Genomic DNA, 25,367 nt, shown 5'->3' with positions numbered 1-25,367 from the left:
CACCGGACTTAGGTACTGGAACAGCCCTAGAAGATGCGTCTAAACTTTGTTTCACAGTGGCAGACTAAGCTACAGAGGGAGATGGAAGTGCTTTGCAGGGCAAGCAGTGTCCCCAACAAAATCACGAACCGTATGTTAAGGCATATATTTTTTTTCTTCTTTTTAGGCACAACTGTATTTCATGGGGAGTACCAGAGCTAGTATCCAACTAATCAAGGGACACCAACCGGAACAACAGTACTAGAAAATGTATCAAAATAATCACAACATTTTTAGTAATAAGTGTGCCCCCACACAATTAAACTTTGCAAAACTGTCTGAAATGTGCTTAGAATTCTTCTACAACTGACAGAAATTAAAGAATTTCCAGCACACAAAAGTCCAAACAGTAAAGCAACCAGTGTGCCAAACTAATGCTAAAAATTAGCTCCACATAGTTTAACCACAAACTGACATAAAATATTGTTCAACTGCAATTTAAATGACATTTTCTTGTAAGAGTAAAATCTCTGCAGTACACTCAAATAACTTAATTTGAGGTAAAATCATTATCCAATGTTAAAGATACGCAGAGCCATATACATAATAATTAATGTATAAATGCTGAGAAAAATCCAAGTTCTGCAAACATTTTCTTGTCACAAGAAGAAAATAAAGCACAGTAACAACAGTAAAGACAGGTGCAATTAATTTGTGGTTCTGTCTGCTGTTAGACACTAGGGGCGGTCTTGTGCATACAAACACTGCACTTCTTAGAGAATACTGAAAGTTTCCACAAGACAGAAGCCAAATAAACAGTGCTAGTGGTTACTGTCCCAGAAGTAACAGCTGGAGCAGTGACCTAAATAAAGAATGTTGTCCGTTACACATAGACCTACAGACACATGTAGAGAAATCCGGACACCCTGCAGGGATTTTATAAGATATCTTAACTTAAAGGTAGATATCTGTCATAGATCATTGGTGTTACTTCTGAGCCATCTTTTTACAGATTACAGGCAGTATTTCCAGCCACCTGGACTACTGACCAGACATGCTAATTTGCAGGTAACTCTTTATCCAAAGTGAAAACAAAGCAGCAGCAGAATGCAGAAGAGAGACCAAATAGCTAGCAATTGACAAATCACAAAACAGCTATATATAAAAAATGATTCTAGTGTTGAAACTCCTGTACCTCATAGTTACCCATATGATTCTTCCACATCCACAGTGACGATTACCCAATTAAAGCACGATACCTCTAAATACTGTCAAGCTCTTTTTTAAGCCACAGTTTTGGCAAGGTTAATGGTCAGCACCAAGAAGGCTAAAGGGACTCAGTTTGACACTGTCACTTGGGAAGGACGGTTCCAGCTCAGCAGACTTTTTTTGATTAGCAAAACCTGCAAGAACCACATGGTGAAGCCATCAGCTCTTAAGAGAGATTAGTTTGGGTTTGCATGATCACACAAGTCAATATTATAAACAGTACAAGTTCTGACATACAGGACATTGGATTCTATATCAGACTACATGGATGGCGACAGTTATGACATACATGTGAAGTCAAAATGCCACTAGAGATAACATGTCAAATGTTGCTCCATTTCTAAAACGTATATAAGGTTTGAGGAATGTGATGCTGCCTACTCATGACACAATGGCAAAAGCTCTGCCCATAGCTACATCGCATATTCAGTCTACCTGCTTGGTAGGTGGTGTTTTTTGTGTCCTTGAAATAATTAGCAACTGGCAGCATTATTTCTATCACCTATCCAAAACTTGTGCATTTCTGAAAACAGGCTGAGAAAATGTAGATGTATGTGGGTGAAGAAAGCATCGACAAGCATTGATATGAAACTACTTGGAATCCCTTAGACCCTAGTAGTATAGGCCAAGTTCTTGTGGGATACGATAGCTGTTGTCCACAAATGCATAACTAGACATGAAACAGGACCCCCACCCCAAGACAAATCAATGACTATCTCTGAATCAGGAGTTCACCTTACAAAAACTGCCTCTGGCACTAATGAAAGAAATCTCCTAAGTATAAAGGATGCAGTTCAGACTAGAGTCATATACAGAAAAGTGTAAGAGGCTTCAGCTGTAACTATGGCTGAAGTTGGAATGCTTAAGTGTGTGCCTCAATATCTGCAACATGCATACATACATAGTCTCAAATCTATTCATTTTGGTAGAAAAAGATGGTATGTCAGTTGTGGGGGGCCTCTGCCCATTTCCAAGCCCCCCTCTCCTGGCCAGAAATAAGAAGAAAAAAGACAAGACAAAATCAACTTCTGCTAAGAAGATTTTGCTTTTATGGCAATTAATGTGCTGAATACTCTGTCAGGCTTCCACTTTGAACTGCTCATTCATAGTCATGTACCTCCTCCTCCAGATGTCAGGGCACTAACAGTGCATGTACTCCATGAAATAGGTCAAAAGAAGAGATACATACCCATCAATTTCCTTGCAAAATGAAAATTAAAAAACACTGCTCCTAAGTATTGGTACAACAAAGTAGTATACAATCCAACATATTTATTGGTGTTGTAATACAGGTTTGAAAATGTGGCAGTGAGGATACCAGAATAGAGATAAAACTTATTTTGATAAAAACCCGAACATCTCGCAAAGAGTAAAAACGCTACGGTAATATTCAGGGTTCTAATCTGTCACCACAAAATTTTAATTATATATTTTTTATAGAGCAGATCATACTTTATTGCTGGCAACAGACAAAAATGTTAGTGAAAACATACAACCTGAATTTCTAGCAGATGTAGTGAAAATCTCCATTTTGCTCACTAGATATTTGCTTGAATAAATAATACCATTACAATGTTGACAAAACAACTCATCCCATCTGTCTACTGCATTTTTTGAGTACTCAGACCACCATATTTGCAAGTGGCAAAACATTCATACATTTTGGTCAGTAAAGAATACGCCATCACAGATTTAGAAAAAATGGGGTTAATCTAAGACATTACTTCATTCTAGTGGGTCAGAAAATAAGTATATGATGCATTAGATAACAAATAAAGACAAGAATACTTATAAGCATTTTCCACCATTTACTCTCATTATCAAAAATAGTTTTTCAATTCTTCTTGCAAAACAAAAACAGAACAAAAAATTAAGAACAGACAGGACAAAAACATCACATTTCTTTTTCCTATGGCTTAAAAAAACACTACCTGACGACATATTCACAGGAAATGACACCGACTATACTACAAAACTGAAGGAGGTGCCATCTGATCTGTGTAAGATTTACCTGCATTTTTACACACTAAGTGATTAACCATCATTGTACATGCTGTGTGCCAAATCAAAATGTTTTTAATAACAAGACGACAAAAGTCAGGGGCTTACTGCAGGTATTTAGATACCCCAAATATGCAACACATGACAAAATGACAAGAGACCCTTGGTCACATTCCATTTTAATTACAGTATAAAAGGTGTTCACAGACTTTTTTAGGGATAAGATGAGCACCTCAACAATTTACAGAGGTACTCCCGTCACACAATGTCCTGTGTTAGTCTGAAAAGTTAGCTGAGGGGGTTCCACAAAGTTTTACTGGATGCTTGTGTATATGCGACAAAATGGAAAATCTGAAAGTCAAACAACTGCTTAGCTTAAGGTACTTTTTTTCAGGAAAAATTGAAACTCTTCACTTATATGCCAACAAATACTTGCTTCTTTGTGTGTTCACCCATGAAAAAGAACAATATTTCTTACTGCCACAAACGGTCAACACTTTCAGATATAAATTAACAATCCTTTGAGCTCAAGGATGGCAAAATATTGAACCATACAAGAACTATATGTTGCAGATAAGTGGACTGTATCTGGGTAATATTTAATACTAAAAGTTATTATGACAGCCAAAAAATTTTTCCATCTGTAAGACCCATCTTAAGTGCTTCAACTGAGGTTAAACTAGAAAACAGTGCAAATCACATAGTCAACCCATTAATCCACTAGTTTTGCTCATATTCACTCATGTGGCACTGTACTCCCATCTATACTAGCTGCTTAATTTTAACGAACTTTCCGAGCGTTACATACATGATTCCACAGCAGACACACACACACACACACACACACACACACACACACACACACACACACACACACACACACACACACACACACCAAAAAAAAAAAAACTCTGTGCCATTCTGACAGACACATTTTACAATTAAAAAAGACAATGTAAGGGGCTTATGAAGAGAAGATGATGCATAAAAAGAGACCAACAACCTTTCAATTGTAAATTACTAACACACTTAAGAAATCTACAATAAAGACTTGTTTACTACCTCTCATTCACACCTTTATTTAACAATTTTCTGCACTCTTTTGTTTTCTGGAACCCTGACAAACTGTTTACAGTTACACTTTTATGCTTTTTCAAGTAATGGTATCACAGCAACACTCCCAAGCAAAAATGTAATACTGTACCTGTGATTTCTTTAAGCAGTCTGCTTTTCAACTAGTTATAGACTTTCTTCCATAAATTCAAAATGCTTCACAGAGTTTTCTTGCAAGACATCACATTTATAAAGACTACCATAACTGTTGTGGACCAAGAAAATAGATACCAATTCTTGTCAATCACCAATAAACATTTTGATTATGCACAAAGCATGACCAGGAAACAATGAGGTCACATTCTTTTCTGTCTTGCTAGAGATAATTCAGTTATATATCACTTGTATCGCTTCTTGCTTCCCTACCAGAATGAAACACCAGGTGCAAAATGCTCCAAGAACTTTCAAATGTTGGGCTGCAACCCATAATACAATAACCCTATCACATTCCCAAGCTGAACACAGAAAATGGTAATGAAATACTTGATACAAATGATCTATAACCAATAGTCAAAGCAATATTCTCTAAACAGAAACAAACCATAGCTGCCTGAAATAGTAGCTCTCCCTTAACAGTGAAAGAGAGGCTAAAGATCAACCTTAGCAGTCATATCTCAGATCTATAGCTTCATCCAAGTTATCATCATGTGCACTGGCAGCTAAAAATGTTACTGGTGACCCTGTCACACTGAGTACACTGGTACTTGTGCTCGCATTGCGCACTGCAATACTTGTCACATTAATGCCCAAAGTAAGCCTGGTTTGCTCCAAGGCCTTTTCTGGCACCGCAAATGCCTCTAGCTTTTTCTCACCATTGGCCATGTAAGAATTTTGGCATCCACGGCATATGCAGTCCAAACAGGCTTTGCGATTTGAGTAGCAGGGACAACGTTGGCCTCGACACGTAAGAACACTTGGATTTTGTGTTGCTCGCCCACACTTACACCCTTTCTTTTCTGGGGGCTTTTTATATACAGTTTTTGTAGGGCTTCCTGGCATAATATTATTGCTAGGAACTTTGTCCTTTATCTTATTGGTTTTCAAAGTCCCCGGTTTTGTCTTTGAGTGAGACTTTTTGACCCCATGCTCAACATTCTTTTTAATGCTTTTGCTGGGCAGAAACAGTGTTTTACTCAGTTTGGGAGTACCCCCATTTGGAACTGCAACAACAGGCTGTAGAGATACTTCAATTTCTTGTTTTTCAAGTGCAGGAACAGGTGTCAAATGTGGACTACAAAATATGCTAGAAATTGGTAAGGGCTGCACCTTTTCACTGTCACTTTCGGAGCGTGATCGTTTTCGATTAATTCGTGTTATTTTAGGTATAACCGCTGTACATGAAATTCCATGAGATGGGGCATTGCTAGAAACAAAAACACTGTTAAGAAGAAGAGGGGACAGCTTAGTATCACAGAAGGGTCCATTCTGTGCATCAGAGTCTAAATTAGACTGCAAATCAGTGACACATTCCTCAGAATTTGAAACAGTCTCTAGAGTCTGAAGAACTTCCTCAACGCTAAGTAACAATGGATCTTCTTGTTTGATGTCCCCACTAAACTGACATATATCACTGGTTGTTCTACAAGGTTCACTGGTGCAGACAGTCAATACAGGCTCGAGGCTGTTTGAAATATCTTCACTTAAGTCCTCACCAGTGCTACAGGAATCAACTGCATTTGTATTTTCAGGTGAACAAATATTTACAGAGAGGTCATCCACAGAGAGTCCATTACAATTAGGCAATCCATTAATACTAGAAGGGCCAATGTCAACATTTAATGTGCTATCAGGGATTTGAGATACACTGGTTTCCAATTCACAAACTGATTCAGATGTTGAAGGGACACAGGAATGTGCAATGTGTAATGCCGCTGTAGCTGAATGCTTCTCTCCCTCTTCATCAAAACATAGCCCCTCTTCTAGTAAAGGCAAAATATCAGAAGTGCCATCATGTGTCTTAAACAGGTGTTCCCCTAAAGGTGAGTGGGTAATATATTCACAGAGTTTTCTGTAACAGTTTACAAGAATGCTTAATTGCTTGTTTTCTTCAAAAAGGTCATAGTCCTTACACCAGCTGCACGATGGTTTCATCATCATCTTTTTGCCTTTGCAAGCTTTACAGACGTAGTGTTGACATGTTGAGTTTGTGGGAGCAATTGGATCTTGCAGCAGATTCCCTGAAATAGAGAAAGCATACACTTAAAAGACTGATAAGGCAGAAATGGTAAACAGATGAACACTCTAACCATTTATTATACACATCTAAAAATTCAAAATTCTGCTAATGTGTGGAGAGTTTTTTTTTTCCTGTTTCATTACTAGTTAGGAAACAATGTATTTTTTCACCTCACTGACACAGCATGTATTTGTATTGATGCTTAAACTATGGAGAAGTGATATGACCACCATTGGTCATAAAGAGAAACAGCAGAAATGTTAAATGCCCCAGGGGCTGGCAAATGAAAGTCGAGATAATAAACAAAAGTTACTCAATTGCTTTAGGTTTTAGGACTGCTTGGCATCTCCTGTAATCACACAATGTACTTCACTGCTCTCCCTCTTCAGATTATGAAGTTAGCAGTACTGATGTGAAAACATACATACTATATATATTATTATCTGCACACACACACACGGATATATGTATATATACGTATATACATATATATATATATATATATATATATATATATATATATATATATATATAAAATTATACGCAAGTATATGTTTATACAAGAAATTCTGTATTATAGACACGCGTGCTTACAGTCATATAGCCCATCAAAGGTAGCATATGCCCAGAAAAATGTCCTTAAGTCCCTATACTGAGCATATGCTGGGCTTTTTCAAAAAGGGAGAATATACTGATCGTCGCACATAAAAAAAATGTTTACTGGCAAACTACTGATACTGGAAAAGCTAAACAGTGAACCAGAGAGGGTAAATGACTAGGATAGTCTTGTCCAAAGGATGGAACATCAGATTCTTTGACAGACTTAAGAACAGACGCATCACCAACAAAAGCTAGAAACTCAATCAGATCTGCCCAAGCAAATAATGAGGTAAGAGAATGACTAAGATCTTTAAACTTCTGAGTGGATTTTGTAAACAGGCTAAACTATGGAAAAGCACAGTGAAGTCCAGTTTGCCACTTGTGAGCTACAACATCCCAGGGATGGGGTGATTACATCTCAGTGACGGCAGGAAGTAGAAGAAACCCCTCCACTTGGTGTTGTCAGGGAGGCAAAGAGGCCGCAGTAAGGTTACTCTCATTTTTGGAATGCATGCCCATCATCAAGAACTCACTGGGTAGGCAACTTTCTCAGCTTGTTTGCCAAAGAAATAGACTCCTCAGGAATATGAACTAGAAAAACGGCTCAGTGACATTACTCATTCTCACAGCTTCTTGGCAAAAGGGACAGGACTGACCACTCCCTGCTGACATAGCACATCACTACCATGTTATTCATGCGCTGCCAGAGCTCTCAACTGGGAGCAAGTCCCTAAAGGTTTACAAAGCTAGCATAACCGCCCTAATCTCGAGTACACTTATGTGAAGGGAACACTACAATAACAACTGGACATTCTGAACTGTTTCCTGAAAGGTCTGAGCACTATCACTGCAAGTCTTACTCTAGATTAAGTGGGTGTCCAGACTGACTAAGCATGTTGCTGATAAGATTTTGCTAGAGTCAGGAGACTTCCTTATAACACTAAGTGAACTGTTGAAAATGCAGCTAGGAAGCAACTGTCAAGATATGGGAACACTTTTCAGACTGCAGATTCAAATGTGTTGCAAAAGGCAAGCATTTGGAGAACACTCTGTGGGTTGTGGTGAGATCAAATGGCAGAGACCAGAAAGTACAGCTGTGTAAATAAACTTAGCAAAGCAGTAGATTTTCAAATATATCACTACTGCAGTATACTTAGCTGAATGGTTACAGCCTGCCAAAGATATAAAACAGCCACTCAGTCTTCCAAAACCCTGGGCTCCTTACACACATGCCCAGACTGTTGGCTGCATAAACTCCCGAGTGTAGAAAACTAGCAGCTTGGGCATGAAAAGTTTCAGGACTTTCTTGCTAGCTGAAAAAAAGACGAAGGGGCTACAGTATTGACAAGATAGGTGAAGATAGAAATAAATATACACATCCTTACCCCACCATAAACTTAAGGGGAAAGGAGGAATGGAGCAGCTAGTGGAGCAGTGATATATTTGAACATCTACTGTTAAGGCAAGTTTACTTAAACAATTGTACTATGTTCCATCACAATCAATGCTGCGGTAGCCTTAGCAGTACAGGTAGAATATCAAAGCTTATATAGTTTGAAAGAGAAAGGATGAGGATGAGGATGAGGATCAAGGGCCCCCCCCCCTAGGGAATGGTCCAAGCAAGCATAGTTCTGGACTTGGAAAAGGAATCTACACTGGACCAGGTAGCTTCCTCTAGAATGCAGCCAATGTCCAACCCTTACCAAAATGCCACAGAAGAAGCCAAAGCCCTCATAGAATGAGCCCCGACTCTCCCTAGAAGTGTCTGATTTTGGTGGAAAAAACAAAAGGAAATATCAAAGGACAACCATCTGCAAATAGTCTGTTTTGACACAGTTTGCCTTTTTTTCTTCATAAGAGATTAAACAGCTGTTCAGCTTTCCTGAAAGAATTTTGTTCTGTCAAAACACCTGAGCTGCCCATGCACACAGTATGAATACCACCTTCTCCCTGTTTTCTTAACTGCTTTAGCTTAATGTCAACGCTGAAATCGCTTTAAGCATAAGTGAGCCCTTCCTCTGTGAAACACCAGTTAGGGGTGACCCACAATAAGAGCTTGCAGCTCAAATAGCTCCGATATCTACAAGAAGATTATCAATAACACTGTTTTCCAAGTAATTAACAAAACCAGCCTGATAAGTTGGTTCAAAAGGAGGCAATGTTTCCAAGACAAAGTTAAGATTCCATGTAGATGCCGGCTATTTACCAGGTGGATGTGCATGTTAAATTCCTTTTGAAAATACCTTGACCAGAGAGTGTGATGAAAGGGGAGGATCCACGGGCAGACATGGTGAAATGGCCAAGGAATGAACCTTAGAAGACTATGAAAGGCCAAATGATAACAACTTGAACAAATGCTGCAAAACCAGATGTAAAGAAACCCCAAATGGGCTCTGGTTCTTAAGAGTTGCACCAACTAGCAAATCTTTTAAATATATCAAAAGGTTTCTTTCCTCCTTGAACACTTGCTGCTGAAAAAGGCATCTATTTTCCAGGCCTGTTTGTTAGGAATCCTGGAGCATTTTTTTTTTCAGTTGTCTGATTTGTAATGGGGAAAACAGATCTACTCGAGCGGGTACCCAAAAATGAATGGATTCCTGGAAAGATCCCCTTGTTCCATTTCCATTCATGATGGCTTATCCTGGTCCTGCTCAGCTTATCAGCCACAGCATGTATTCTTGTCTAATGTACATAGCATGCAAGGGTAAGGATTTGGTAAACCCCTGCATGTTTGTACCACATCACTGTGACACTGTAATCACCTGAGGGAGCCCTGGAAACCACAGATAATGGAGAAAATTGAGACAGCAAAAATAATAGCAAATACCTCTTTTACACTGATGTGCTTTGAACTGTTTGTTCTAAAGGTTTTGTACTTTTACCCCTTGTGGATACTGCTCCCATGCAAAAACTGTTAATGATTGAGTCAGTGTCTTCAAACAGAAGGAATGACCTGGATTCCAGGCTCTCTCCACCAAAGAAATTCTCTCTCTACTTTTTTTTAACCCAACAGTGGAATCTGAAATGTCAGGGAGTGAAGATGCTGGCACCAGAAACCACTGAACCTTAGGCATAAAAGAAGGATTGGTCCTGAGGGACACCCTGTCCGGGTAAAATATAATAAAAGGCTCCACTGCCATGAGAGCTTGTAGTTCTGAAACCCTTCTTGCTGAAGTGACTGCCAAAAGAAAAGCCGTTTTCCAAAATAAAAAATTTATATCCGCAGTAGTTGCTGGTTCAAAAGGAGGCAGGGTGAGCTTTTCCAGCACAAAATTGAGGTCACATGCAGGAGTTGGTGCTCTTCTGGGAGGCCTTACATTTTTGGCCCCTTTAAGATACCGTTTAAGCAGAGGGTGAGAAAAGAGGGGAGGCTCTGTGCTGTAATGAGCCGAGATGGCAGATGCATGGATTTTTATTGAAGAAAAAGAATGATAGGCCCTTGACAAGCATCTCAGTCAAATAGTGTAAAATCTGAGGAATATTGGGCTTTGCTGTGTCTATTCCTTGTGCTTGGTTCCAAGCACAGAATCTCTTCCATTTATCAGCATAAGATTTTCTAGTACTAGGCCTTCTGGCTTCCAAAATGACATCCATCACAGATTTACTGAGAGGTGTTGTTTGAATAATTAGTTGATTAGCCATGCTACAAGATTCAGAGTTTGGAGTTGAGTGTGCAGAATTTAATAGTTCTGCTGAGACAGCAGATGAGGTATTTGAGGCAAGTACCATGGAGGAAGGGGAGACATATTCCTTAGAAACGGGTACCAGTGCTGGTGGGGCCAGTCCGGAGCAATTAGGATCATTTTTGATTTTTCCTGTCTGACTTTCAGTAAGACCTTGGAGAGTAGAGGTAGAGGGGGAAAGGCATAGACTGATAGGTTTTTCCAACTGAAGAATAGAGCACCCACTTTCCATGCTTTTTTGTGAGGAGTTCTTGTGCAGAAGTTGTCCAACTGATAACTTTGGGGAGAGGCAAATAGATCTATGTCTGGGCTCCCCAATTTCTGTGTTAACATGCTGAAGATTTGTGGATCCAGTTTCCATTTGTGTGGGTCCATAAGATTTCTGCTTAAGTCGTCTGCCAGAGTATTTTGCTTTCCTGGCAGGAATTGAGCTTGAAGATGTATTTTGGTAAGTCAAGGCTGTGTTCCACAAAGCCATGGCAAGTCTGCAAAGGGGGTAGGAATGTGTACCCCCCTGCTTGTTTATGTACCACATAACTGTGGTGTCGTCCATCTTTATCCATCTTTATCAGTAGTTGTCCTGGGTGAAGTAAGTCAGTCCTTGAAGGCTGCCAGAGCATTCTGAACAGCTAGCTAGCATCTCTTTCTGGTTGATATGCAGATGCATTTGGTTTGGGCTCCATTGCCCTGAATGCATCTCCCTGCCAGGTGGGCCCCCCAAGCATAATCTGATGTGTCTGTAGTTAGGGTTTGGGTGGCAGGGGGTAGAGTGAATGACAGTCCCTTGTTTTGGAGACATGTCTCTGCCCACCAAAGGAACTCTTGTTGTAGGCAGGGAATGAGAAGAATCATTGTTTCCAGGCTGTGACAATGTTGACTCCATAAACTTTTTAGGTACCATTGAAGTTTCCTCATATGCAGTCTCGCATATGGAAGTAGTAGAATGCAGGATGCCATGAACCCCAAAGCCTGCAGAATTTGTCTTGCAGATAAAGTACAGTTGTGTACCTACCATAAATGTAGATGTTAGAGTGTATTCACTGTTGCAGACATTACTCTTGGGTTATCCTGCTGGCAGGCTACCCGCAGTCGGCCTAAATTCCAAAGTCCTGGTCTGGCGTTGGTTGCTGTCGCCTCTTCCCTGACGTCAGTGCGCCCAAAAGGGTAGGCTAAATATATTATGCCAATAAACATACGTGCAGTAAAGAAACATTTCCTTCATCCACAAGCAAATACACCACATAGGTTGTATAGAATAGAGATGTACAGATAAACCCCAGCAAAAGAAAGGGGGACGGAGGGAGGGTAACCTGGACTGCAACAGTGAATACACTCGAACATCTACATTTATGGGAGGTACACAACTGTACTATGTTCATCGTGTTTCACTGTTGCAGTCATTACTCCTGGGTTGAATCCCAAAGCTGAGGATGGGTGGCTGTACTAAATAGGATTAGGAGAGGCTATGAGGCCCTGCAGCACTGCAGTGGCAAAGCCTGCTCTGGATTTAGAGTAAAGAGGTAAGTGGTAGTGCTTTGCAAAAGTGTGCACTGAACTCCAAGTTGCAGCCTCTAAGATGTCTTTGGTTGGTGCTCCTCTGAGGAAGGCTGCTGAAGTGGCTGCTGCTCTGGTAGAATGAGGCCTAATGCCCTTAGGCACTGATTTGCCATGCTGAGAATAGCAGAAACGGATGCAATGACCTATCCATTTAGAAATAGTCTGCTTTGTGATAGCCCTTCCTTGAGATCCTGCAGCATATGACACTAAAAGTTGCTCAGTCTTTCTGAAAGCTTTAGTTCTGTCCAAATAGATGCGTAGCTGTCTGTGTATGTCCAAAGAATGCAGAAATTTCTCACCCTTGTTCTGTGGGTTTGGATAAAAGGTAGGCAAGTGAATGGTTTGGTTGAGGGCCACACTGGACACCACCTTAGGCATAAATGTTGGGTTTGTCCTCAGAGAAACCCTGTCTGGATGAAAAATGATAAAAGGTTCCACAGCTATGAGTGCTTGTAACTCCAAGACTCATCTTGCAGATGTTATTGCTAGGAGCAGAGCTGTTTTCCAGGATAAGAATTTTATATCAGCTGTTGAGGCTGGCTCAAAGGGAGGCAGTGTGGTGCAATCAGTATCATTTTTGGCTTCTCTTGTCTGACTTTTAGGAGTACCTTGGGAAGGAGAGGCAGTGGAGGAAAGGCATATACTGTTAGGTTTTTCCAGCTGAAGGATAGGGGGTCCACTCTCCATGCTTGTTTGTGATAAATCCTTGTGCAAAATCTCTGTAATTGGCAGTTGTGAGGGGAGGCAAATAGATCTATGTCTGGGCATCCCCATTTCCTTGTTATGCTGAAGACTTGTGGATCCAGTTTCCACTCGTGGGGATCCATGAGGTTCCTGCTTAGTTCATCTGCCAGAGTATTTGCTTTTCCTGGCAGGAATTGTGATTGCAGGTGAACTTGATAAGTCAATGATGTGTCCCACAAGGTCATTGCTTGTCTGCAGAGGGGGTAGGAATGTGTGCCTCCCTGCTTGTTTATGTACCACATGACCGTAGTACTGTCCGTCTTTATCAGTAGCTGTCCTGGATGAAGTAGGTCTTTGAAAGCTGTCAGGGCACTCTGAACAGCTAGCATCTATTTTTGCTTGATATGAAGATGCATCTGGCTTGCAAGCCATGTGCCCTGAATACAATTTTCCTGCCATATGGGTCCCCCAGGCATAATCTGATGCATCCGTTGTCAATGTCTGTCTGGCTGTGGGTAAAGTGAATGGCAGACCCTTGTTGTGGTGACAGGCGTGTTGCAGGCAGGGAATAAGGGTAATTACTGTCTCCAGGCTGTGGCACTGTTGAATCCAAACACTTTTTAGATACCATTGTAGTTTCCTCATATGCAGTCTGGCATATGGAATTAGTAGAATGCAGGATGCCATGAAGCCCAAGGCCGGCAGGATTTTCCTTGCAGATAACTGGGTCTTTGTTGCCTACTTTTTGAAGTAAGAAGTCAGTTGCCTTTGTTTGTCTGGCGTGAGATAAGCCATCTGGCCAGTTGTATTTAAGCTTGCACCCAGGAATATTATCTCTTGGGGGGGTACTAGCTTTGATTTAGTTTCGTTTACTGTGTACCCTAGGCAAATTAGTAATCTTTTTACAAACGCCAGATGCTTTAGAAGAATGTCTTTGTTCTCTGCTTGAATAAGGCAGTTGTCCAAGTAAGGATATATTTGAATTCCTCTGTCTGCAAAACACAATTACTGGTGTCAGGCATTTTGTGAAGACCCTGGGCGCAGTAGATAAGCCAAAGGGCAGTGCAGAGAATTGGTAGCGCATTGAGCCAGCTATGAATCTGAGGTATCTTCCACAAGATTGTCTGATTGGGACATGCAGGTATGCCTCTTTTGCAGGTATGCCTCTTTTAGGTCCAAAGTTATGAGCCAAGCCTTCTTGCCCAGCATGGGCAGTAGCTGCTGTAGAGTCAACATCTTGAATTTTGGGACCTCCAGAAACGTGTTTAGTACAGACAGGTCCCAGTATTGGTCTCCAGGTTTTGTCCTTTCTGGGCACCAAGAAAAGTCTTGAGTAAAATCCTTGCCCCTGCTCTTGTTGTGGTACTTGTTGAATGGCCCTCATGTCCATGAGGGCTGTAATTTGCTTTTGTGCCTCTGCCCACTGATTGTGTGGCAGGTCTGGCATACCTTTTGCCCTCGGTAGGGTGTGAAAATGGAACCTGTAGCCCTGGGACACTATGTTCAAGACCCATTTGTCTTGGGTAATCATTTGCCAATTTGGTGAAAAAAGTGCTAGTCTTCCCCCTAAGGGGGCTGCCAAAAGAAAAGTGCTTGGATCGGGCAGAGGAAAGTCATTGGGACTGTTTCCTGTAAGGTTGTGATTTGTCTTCTCCGCTTTTGGAGGTAGAAGCACCCCATTGTTTAGGCCTGTATGAGCCTTGGGGCTGAGATCTGCCTCTGGGATGTCTGTATCTGCCTCTTTGTGGCCTGTCCGACACTGGAAAGGACCAATTTTTGGAAGGCCAGTTCCTGCTAATCTGGGTGGCTGTACCTGTAAGAAATCCTCAACTGTCTGCATGGATTTCGCTTTATCCTCCATTTTCTTCAACACCTCTTCTGCTTTAGCACCAAACAAACAAAGTATCATGCTGTAATGGAGCATCTAGTAATTTTGCTTTAACATGATCAGGTAGATTCTGTTCCTTTAACCAAGCATGCCTTCTAATAACAGAACCTGTAACCACAGCCCTGCAAGAGGCCTCCAGTGAATCATAACCATATTGCAAAGTATGCTTTCCCACTTGTTCAGTTGCATGCAATAAATCCTGCATTTCCTTGTTCTCTGAACATTCAGAATTTGTCAACATTTTCTGTTTAAGCAGCGACATTAAGTATTGCTGATATTTAAGCATATGAAACTGACAATTTAAAGCCCTTACAGCCAAGGTAGCAGAAGTGTAAACTTTTTTCCCCCATCTGTCCAGTGGCCTAGAATCCCTATCAGAGGGGACAGGGTTTTTGCAGTGGAAGCTTTGACCCCTTTGGGACCCTGAGATATAGTTTCTGGGTCAGCAACGGGGTTTTTATATAGGAATTTATGAGAATCTGAGACCCTGTAGTATCTGTCAGGCTTAGCAGGTGCAGGAGGTAAAGAGTCAGGGGAGAGGCTGGACTCTGAAAATACATCATCTACAATATCTAGGACAGGTGGAATAGCAAGGGGTCTGTGCTGAGGTAATAGTAGAAAGTCCCGGAGCCTTTTCTTAGATTCTGAGTAATCTTGGCTCTCCCAGTGGAAATGCTCCCTCATGGTATGCAGCGTTTCCCCAAAAGAATAATCCTCAGGAGGAGAGGCTGAAGGAATGGATTCTTCAGCATCAGACTCCTCATAAGGAGGAATAGAATAATCCTGTTTAGAAGAGGAATCAGAGGAAATACAAACCTGGTCAGAAGAATCATATTTTGTCTCTTGCCTAGGCCTCATCAGGAGGGGGATGGGAACCCCTGATCAAAGTAATTAGGTCTTCGGCCATTTTAAGCATCTGTTTTTAGGCATGGAAGTCTTAGTAGGAGAATGCTGTACTTGTTTCTTTGTCTTTAGAGCTGCTTTAGTCTTTGTCTTTGAAGCTGAAGATGGTTTAACATACAACTGTGTAGGTCTGAAGCCACCCTCAGAAGCCGATGTCTGCTCAGCGGCTCCGGACCCATCTGAGGGAATGTTTTCCGAGTGTCCAATACCTTAAGTATCCAGAGGCCCAGTCGGCTCCACGTGGGAGTCAGAAGCGGCCTGTGGCTCTGAGGTAGCGGATGCAAGGGGCTGCGAAAGCACCTCACTGAGAACCGGCGACTGGCCTAGCAGAGGCCTCGCCGTCGGTTTTGGACCTCGGATGCCTATCCTTTTCCTTGCGTTTTTTGTAAACTCCGGTCGTCGGCTGTTCCGACGGCATTATATAAATTAAACCTTCGGCCAAAGTAATGAAATGCAAGATCGAACCGACGCTTAATAGTGCATTGGTTAAATCTAGCACAAAACCGACAGCTAGCAACGTTGTGGTCGGGGCCTAGGCAAGGAACACAGTAAGAGTGAAAATCCTTAAGAGGTATTTGCTTCCTACAAGAAATACAATTGTTAACTTTTTCTGACATCGGTCTGGAGCAGGAAAAAAAAAGTTTCCCCAACGGGGTACTTGGCTTTAATGAAGACTTCGGTTCTGAAATTCGGATTTGAAAATCTCAGGAGTCGGCCGACCGGCACTTGTGAACTGCTTTTGCTTCAGGCACCGTGCGGCAAGAAAGACTGAAGAAAATGGCATCGGCTCCATCTTTTATATCCCTGGCGCACTGACGTCAGGGAAGAGGCGACAGCAACAGACGCCGGACCAGGACTTAGGAATTCAGGCCGACTGCGGGTAGCCTGCCAGCAGGATAACCCAAGAGTAATGACTGCCACAGTGAAACACGATGAACATCTGGGTTTTTGTTGCCAGTTGTTTGAAGTATGTTGTCAGTTGCCTTTATTTGTCTGGCGTGAGGTAAGCCACCTGGGCAGTTGAATTCAAGCTTGCATTCAGGAATGTAATTATTTGTGAGGGTACCAGTTACGATTTCTTTTCGTTTATGGTATACCCCAGGCATGCTAGAAGCCTTTTTACAAATGCCAGATGTTGAAGAAGTTGTCCTTGTCCTCCGCTTGATTGAGACAATCGTCCAGATAAGGATAAATTTGAATGCTTCTTTGTCTGCAGAATGCAATTACTGGTGCCAGGCACTTTGTAAAGACCCTGGGCGCAGTAGATAAGTCAAAGGGCAGTGCAGAGAATTGGTAATGCAAAAAACCTGCTTTGAAGCGGAGGTATCTTCTGCATGATTCCCTTATTGGGATATGCAGGTATGCCTCTTAAGTCTAGAGTTTCTAACCAAGCATTCCTGCCTAGCGTAGGCAGTAGCTGTTGTAGTCAGCATTTTGAATTTTGGAATGTCCAGGAACGTGTTCAAAATCGATAAGTCCAGTATTAGACACCATGAATTGTCTTTTCTGGGTACCAGGAAAAGTCTTGAATAAAAACCTCATCCTTTTTCCTTTTCTGGTACTGGTTGAATAGCCCCCATATCCATGAGGGACCTGACTTGTTTCTGGGCCTCTGCCCACTTGTTTTGTGGCAGATCCGGCCATCCATTTGGAATTGGCAAAGTATGGAAATGAAATCTGTACCCCTGGGATACTATGTTTAATACCCACTTGTCCTGGGTAATTAACTGCCAATTTTGAGCATGAAGTGCTAGTTTGCCCCCCCAAGGGGGCTGCCAAAAGATAAGTGCTTGGTGATGGTAGAGGAAAGTCATCGAGACTGCTTACTGTAGGGTTGTGCTTTGTTTCCTCCATATTTGGAGGTGGAGGCACCCCATTGCTTTGACCTGTAAGAACCCTGCGATAGGTATCGTGAGCCTTTTGAGTGCCAGGATTTGCCCTGAGTGGCTCTGTTGGACACATGAAAGGACCAATTTTTAGCAGGCCAGTGCCTACTGAACCTGGGTGGCTGCACTTGCAAGAAATCTTTTACAGTCTGCATAGATTTAGCTTTGTCTTCCATTTTCTTTAAAACCTCTTCTGCCTTATTACAGAGTATCATGCTGCAAAGGGGCATCCAACCATTTAGCTTTAACATGATCAGGCAGATTTTGCTCCTTGAACCAGGCATGCCTTCTAATCACAGATCCAGTAACGGTGGCCCTACAAGAGGCCTCCAAGGAATCAAAACCACATTGCAAAGTATGCTTTCCAACCTGTTCTGCTGAATGCAATAATTCCTGTAACTCATTTTCCACACAATCAGAAAACATTTTCTGTTTCAGTAAGCCCATAACATGCTGTTGATATTTAAGCAAATGAAACTGGCAGTTTAAAGCTCTGATTGCCAAGGTTGCAGAAGTATAAACCTTCTTACCCAATCGATCCAGCGCCCTGGAATCTATCAGAAAGGGTAGGATTTTTGGTTTTGGCTGTAGAGGCCTTTACACCTTTGGGACCCTGAGAAATAGTTTCAGGGTCAGCAGCAGGATTTTTGAAAAGAAATTTGTGGGAGTCAGGAACCCTGTAATATCTGTCTGGCTTACTAGGAGCCGGAGGCAGGGAATCAGTAGCCATGCTCGATTCAGAGAACACATCATCAACAATGTCTAGTACAGGAGGTATTGACAAAGGCCTATGCTGAGGAAGAAGAAGGAAATCCCTAAGCCTCTTTTTTGATTCAGAGAAATCCTGACTTTCCCAGTGAAAAGAGTAATCCTCAGGAGGAGATGCAGAAGGGATGGATTCCTCTGCATCAGAATCCTCATAGGGTGGAATAGAAAATTCCTGATCAGAAGAGGAATCAGAAAAAATGGAAACCTGATCTGAAGATTCATAATCAGTACCTTGCCTAGGCCTCTTAGCAGGGGGGGGTTGGGAACCCCTGATCAAGGTAATTAAATCCTCAGCCATTTTGATAATCTGTTTTTTAGGCATGAGACCTGAGCATGTGGCTCATGCGTTGGTTTTTTTAGACACAGAAGTTGTTTTTGACCTTGTTTTTGTTGCTGGCGCTGGTTTAATATAAAAATGTTGAGGCCTGAAAACACCTTCAGAAGCCAGTGCCTGCTCAGCGGCTCCGGACCCATCCAAGGGAGAGACATCCACGGGTTCAATACTCTGAGAATGAGAATCTCACGGCATACCGGACTCCGAATGGGTCTCTGTAGAGGCCTGCGACTCAAAAGTAGCGGGTATCACGGGCTGCGAAGGCACCTCACTGAGTACCAGCGACTGGCTTAGGAGAAGCTTCGCCGGTTTTGGACCTCGACGGTCTATCTCTGTCTTTTTCTTTGCGCAGAGTGCTAACAGATGACATTTCAGGATAATTAAATCTTGCACCAAAATATTTAGAAGCAAAAATATACCAACGCTTAATAGTGCGTTGGGTTAAATCTAGCACAAAACCAACAGCAAGGCAAGTTGTGATCTGGGCCTACGCAAGGAATACAGTGCAAATGAAAATCCTTATGAGTTATTTGCTTCCCACAAGTAATGCAATTATTAACTTTTACTGACATCGGTAAGGAGCAAGAAAAAGTTTCCCCAACGGGGTACTTAGCTTTAGTTTGAAGACTTCGGTTCTGCAACACGAATATGAAAATTTCAGGAGTCGGCCGACCGGCACTTGCGAACTGCTTCTGCTTCGGGCACTGCACGGGAAGAAAGACTGAATAAAATGGCGTCAGCTGCATGTTTTATACCCCTGACGACCTGACGTCATGGAAGAGGAAACAGCAACCGACGCAGGACCCAAGACTTTGTTATTCAAGCCGACTGAAGGCAACCTGCCAGCAGACTACCCAAATGTAATGACTGCAACAGTGAAACATGAAGATCATCAGCACAAACTGTGCAGAGACAGGAGGATGAAGCAAGCTAGACTAAAACAAAAGTAAAGTAAAATTAACTAAACAATCTAACTCCTTAAAGAAATGGCATGGATGGACTACAGAACAGACTAACGTCTTTTAAGAAGGCAAACAGACATACTAAAAAAAACTGCATACCACTTAGCTTCAGAAGCAACAGAAGTTGATCACAGCTGAAAACAGGCCCTAGCCAGCTTGAACTATTGGTAAAACAAAGTGGCTGCAGGGCCCGGAAAAAGTTGTAGATGCAGACCTGACTAAATCTTGTTGCCTTTAGTCCCAATGTAAGAAAAAATAATGCAAAAAGCAAAAGCATCACAACTGATCTTAACCCAAAATTGCTGCCATGTTGAACAAGTATCTCTTCAATACGTTCATCAGGAAACGTGGTGTATGGTATGAAGCAGTTAAGACGTTCTTGCATAGCAAGGTTCCCCCCCTCCAAAGGAACTGCTGTATAGGGGGTCACCAGGCAGCACTTGCTGTACTGAATCAGAAAACTGCAAGGTATGTGATTCAGCAACAGAAAAAAAAAATGGAGCTAAAGAGGAAGCTCACATCGATACTGGCTATTTTATGCAGGGAAGAAGTCTGCAGACTCAGAATTGCAGTCAGCAACAAGAATGAAAGTTATGTACTTATTATAACAACAGACCCCTTTATTCCAGTCTGACACAATGTACAAGCCCGGATCCAGCAGAGAGAGTCCCATAGTCCAAAGCACCTTTAAGAAATTTTCCTTCTCATAACCCCCTGCCTCTTTAGTTACCTCAGATCTTGTTTGCTGCCTTAGTAGAAGTAGCTCGATCTGGATATCAGATAAGCCCCACCTCTAACTTTTATAAAAGGTATTTTTTGGACTTCCGTCATATTTTTAAATAGTTGTTTTGGTAGTATCAGTCATTAGCTACAACTTTTTCTCAAGTCTTTCTCCTTTTCAAGTCACTGACATTCTTTGCCATCTTTCTCCCTGTTAGTGTGTATTCTAACTGTAAACGGTTATAACATTTCTTCAATTTTAGTATTAATTGTCTGAAAAGAGTTGTTAGTGCTGTTTTATTACAGAACTGTGCATTTATTTTTTTTTTCTGATTCGTTGTTGGCTTTTCAGCTGTTAGTCAGTGTGTGCCTTTCCTACTGGATTTTGCCTTAAGCATATTTAAGCAATAATCCATGACTGTGTGTGGGTCAGTTGGTGTGGTTTGATCACAAGGGTGAAGCAAAGTAAATCAGGTAGGTTTCCATTTCTTTAGTTTTGCAGAATGTACTCATTTTGTATTGTACATTGCTCTGCTCCCCAGCATATCCAAACAGAAAGCCTGTCCGCACAATGATACTTCAGTGGCCAAACCTTTTTTCTATTGGTATATGCTCGATTTACAATGGGCGCGTTAGTTGGGCTGTCCAGTCAGTGTGCTCATTTTTGAATAGCAATGACCTGTTACTGTATAACTAAATTTAAATATGCCCTCATTGGATTGTGACATATGCTCTTTTAGATCCAGAGGTCTGGAGAATGGAATAAACATATAAAGACCTACTCCTGTCAGATCCAGAAACTCAAAAATAAAAATCTAAGAAATCTGACAAGGTCATGGATCCGGACTGGAAGAAATGGTCAGCCGAACTAATCGGCTCCATCTTCTGCCTCGAAGGCCCCAAGGTTTGAGGAGCACAGGGCTCATATCCCAACCTATAATCCTCTACCGGTTCCAGAGATTTTCCAGACTAAAACTATCCAAGATTCTCCGAACAAATGTCTGACAAAAAGGTGAACATTCTCTTTCCAGACCTTCCTCAGCTATGTCAATGTGATCATTCAGGTACTACAGAGGCACCTGTGAAGCTGCTTGATTTGCCTTATGCAGAAAGTCTTAAAGACCCACAATGAACTGGGGGAGGCGCATTCCTTCCCCTTCAGCTCCAAAGGTAGTTGGATCTATACACTTCACCCTATCCAGACCCCCTCACTGGTCAAACTTTCGGCTCTGGTTCTCTCGTAACTGATGTTCATGCTAGGGCATGTAACCCAGAGGTTCTTGTACTTCGCTATATCAACTCTGCACTCCCTGGAACACACTCCAGACTAGACAGAGAACTGCTTCTGCTTGATCAGATGAGAAGTGGCTCAAGAACCCATACAATGGATTGGACAGAGGAAGTAAAGAATCTATATTAACCATGAAGTGACTCCAGTCAGCGTGCCAACCAAATGGGGGGAGGGGGGTCCTCCCAAAGTCAGTAAAAACACAAAGGCTGATGTCAATTCCCAAACTCCAAAGCCCAAACGAAGGGTCCAGATGCCAGTATCCAGGATCAACAACAGAACAGGCAAGATAAACATTGACGCCACTACCAAGGTCAAAAGTTGTACACTAAACAGACATTTCAGTAGTCCAGACACATACGCCTGCAGGATTAGTTGAGGACTGCCTTTTTGGAACCAGAAACAGAAAGACTTTGAAGCTGTCAAAGAAGCTAGTCTCAGACCTGAAGAAGAAGTAGGCTTCTGGTAAGGGGTGACAATGACTGTACAAATGCGTAAACAATTCTTTGTCTTAAAGGAGTTAGGAAGAAAAATCTTCTGAAATATCATATTTGTATGGGAAATTAGCTTTCCTTGAATTGCATAGCATCTCTGCTTGTCCTGTGGAGGAATTCTCTCCACAGGGACACCTGTGGAACAGTCTGATAAGGTTTGCTACCTGAAAATAGTAACTGTGGTTAAAACCTCAGAAAAAAAATGCAACATAATAGTTTTCCCACATAAAGAGGAACATATCTGAACAAGGTACTTCCCCAAGTTAAACAATAAGCATAAAAAAATTGACTACAAACAACAAGAAAACATTAGCTAACATACCACAATACTCAACTAACATCTGCAAAATCCTAAGCTAAAAACAGCAATACTAATTCGATCAGGAGAATCAAAACTCATTGCTAACAAACACTTTTACACAATAAATCAAAAAAGCACCATGGAAAATGAAGATAATCTGAGTACATCATTTTGCAATGACATGTTAGACAATGAAGAGTAGCATTTTACATTGCGAAAAGGGGGTGGTACTAAGCAGCCACAGAAAGTTTGGCTTCCAGTGTTCTTAATGTCTGTAGCCTTAGCCAGTGTAATATAGAAGAGTGACCCACACTCAGACTTTGTCTGAATAGCATGAGTTGTTTGTAGGGAATTCTGCTCTGCAGAGCTCTATTTAAATTGCAATATCTAAAAGCTAACAGCTGTGCAGACAGTAGAGACTCCACACTCTCCCCACAAAACAGAACTTGATGATCAAGAACTTGCCCCTTGTATACAATACTAGCCTGAGGTTCTCTGTACTCTTTGGTAATAAAGAGAACTCTCAGCAAAACTTGGATCAATTACATCTGGAAGTTTTAAGACCTTTTTTTTTTATGTTTGCTTGTTTCTAATTGGGAGAGATGACCAGGAGAGGAAGGGAAGGGAAGACGAAGCAGGAGTGATGTGAAACAGAATTCTGTAACACTGGGACATACCTGCACTTACACATCTGTCCTAGGTTATAGACTTCTAAAGCAGGTAGACAGGTCAAAATTTAAAACCTAACTATTGCCACCAGGCCAGGTTTGACACAGGACAGGGTTAGGACCACTGGCATGTTGAAGAGGATGGACTCACTCATCCAGCCCTGTCATTGTGGAAAATTTATAAATTTCTTGTAGTGCACTGATCATGGTGATTACACTCCAAAATAGGTCAGTTAAGCATTAAAGTCGGGCAAGTCCCAAGCTAAACAATTGTTAAACACCCCCTACTTATTTTTTTAAGATTGGGTCCAACGCTAGACAATCAAACTTAGTAAATGACAGCAGCAGTACTGCTGTCCGAAGGGATAATGTGTCCCTTTCTCTTACAAACTTTAAAAAGTAGCTAAAATAATATGGTGTGTTCACTGGAAGTGTTTCCCCCCTAAAAGATATGAACTCAAACTCATATGTATGCCTTCAATCCTCTGTGATTTGTCAACCGCAGACTTTATGAGTAACAGAACAAATGAAGCAAGAATCTGTACCATTGAGAGCCATGAAAGATGACTGCAAAACGTAACGGAAAGCAATACCCTGACTTTGACAGCCTGCCCCCCCCCCCCCCCCCCCAAGTGCTTTACAGCTTTGAAAGCCATCAAAAAAGACTTACCCTATATTTTCCTTTTCTTGTAATTAGTAGTGCACGGAGCAGATAACGCTCCATGCACTACAAAAAATTATGATCTGGTCACCGATCAGAACCTATATTGTGTGCTCTTGACATGAATTTACTGGCACCTGTGTCTCAAACACATAATAAACAGGTTTGTTCAGAGATCCGATCATACTCCTCTATACCCGGGATGGGGATGTTAATCCTCTTCAACCAGAAGGGCATAGTACCAAGGGAGATTGCCTCAGTATACAAGTACTATAATTCAGAAATTCTGCTTACAAAGGAATGGCAACAAGAAAGTACATTTTCATAGACAGATACTTCAATCCAGCTTTAAAGACATGTTCAAAGCAAAGTTTTTTTTTTTTTGCACACAAGGTAGAAATCCTACATAGAAAAGTATGTCCTTGAAAGGTTGTTTCAGTTGGAACATACATTCAGGATAGCCCTGCAAAAGTTTGAAGGGGTGGGGCATTTCTGACATTCCCTCAGAGGAGGACATCAGAAAAAAGTAGTGCAATATTTTGCATTGGTCAATTATGGAAATGGGTTGCTGCAAGGCTTTGCCCAGAGACCGAAGAGCTTCCACACAACTGAAATTGAGGAACCACACATGGAGCATCAGTTAGCAAAAAATGAGCCTGTCTGCTAGAGAACAGGCCCCCTCAGGAATGCAAATGTTTACCAGAAAGTGAATGGTTAACATAACTCATTCCCACAAACTCAAAGCTTCTTAACAGATGGAAAGAGTGAGCTCACCCTGTCGGCTTATGCACCAAACTACAACCTTACTGTCAATGTGGACAGCAAGTGCACGCTTAAGCTAAGGAATTCTAGAATTCCTTCAGAGTTAGGAAGGCTGTCCTCCTCTCCAAAATATTTCAGTGCAGACTGGCTTCCACCTCTAATAATGAACCATGAACATTTGCCCCTAACAGTGCCTCCCCAAAAGATATGTCAGAAGCCACCAGAGGATAGGAATTTGGTATAAGCTGCCCAGGTGGAACGGGATGAATATCACAGTTAGGATAACTTTGTTATATTTTTCCCCAGTGAAATTTTCCAAAGCATGCAAAGGATCTGGCAACTGTACTTTAAGAGTCCAATGAAATACTCATGTAAAATCTAGCACGAGAGACCATATAAGAAAGGTACATACTTAATGTAACAAAGATCGAAGTTCCATCGTTATCATCTTCAGACAAATTCAAATCAGGCCAGCTATAAAAAGAAGTTATGTCTTACCATAACATTCCACCTGTGCTGTAGATCTTTATTCATTCCTTACTGTTAGGACCTCGGTTCCATCCTCGGAACCGATATGGCCGTTTCCCAGCTCACGCAAGCCAAAAACTCTCAGCTAAGAACCTATCCACGATGCCCCTCTCCTAGAGATACTCCAGATCGAGTTTGCCTA

General features: G+C 41.6%; 1 protein-coding gene across 3 annotated transcripts in view; it reads right to left on the bottom strand.

The window, feature by feature from the left end:
* Positions 1-3,043: 3,043 nt before the first annotated feature.
* Positions 3,044-25,367, bottom strand: part of MSL2 (MSL complex subunit 2) — a 37,344-nt gene continuing 15,020 nt past the window's right edge. For all 3 annotated transcript variants that reach the window (XM_044070353.1, XM_044070354.1, XM_044070355.1), the window contains exon 2: positions 3,044-6,539. In XM_044070353.1, the coding sequence (XP_043926288.1) occupies positions 4,963-6,539 (1,577 nt within the window). In that variant the 3' untranslated portion in view covers positions 3,044-4,962. The remainder of the gene's footprint in view (positions 6,540-25,367) is intronic.

This window comes from Protopterus annectens, chromosome 4.part1 (genome assembly GCF_019279795.1).
Source record: "Protopterus annectens isolate FY-2018-M chromosome 4.part1, PAN1.0, whole genome shotgun sequence".
Lineage (NCBI taxonomy): Eukaryota > Metazoa > Chordata > Ceratodontiformes > Protopteridae > Protopterus > Protopterus annectens.
Note: the sequence above shows the minus strand (reverse complement) of the source record. Positions and strands in the feature narration are given on the sequence as shown.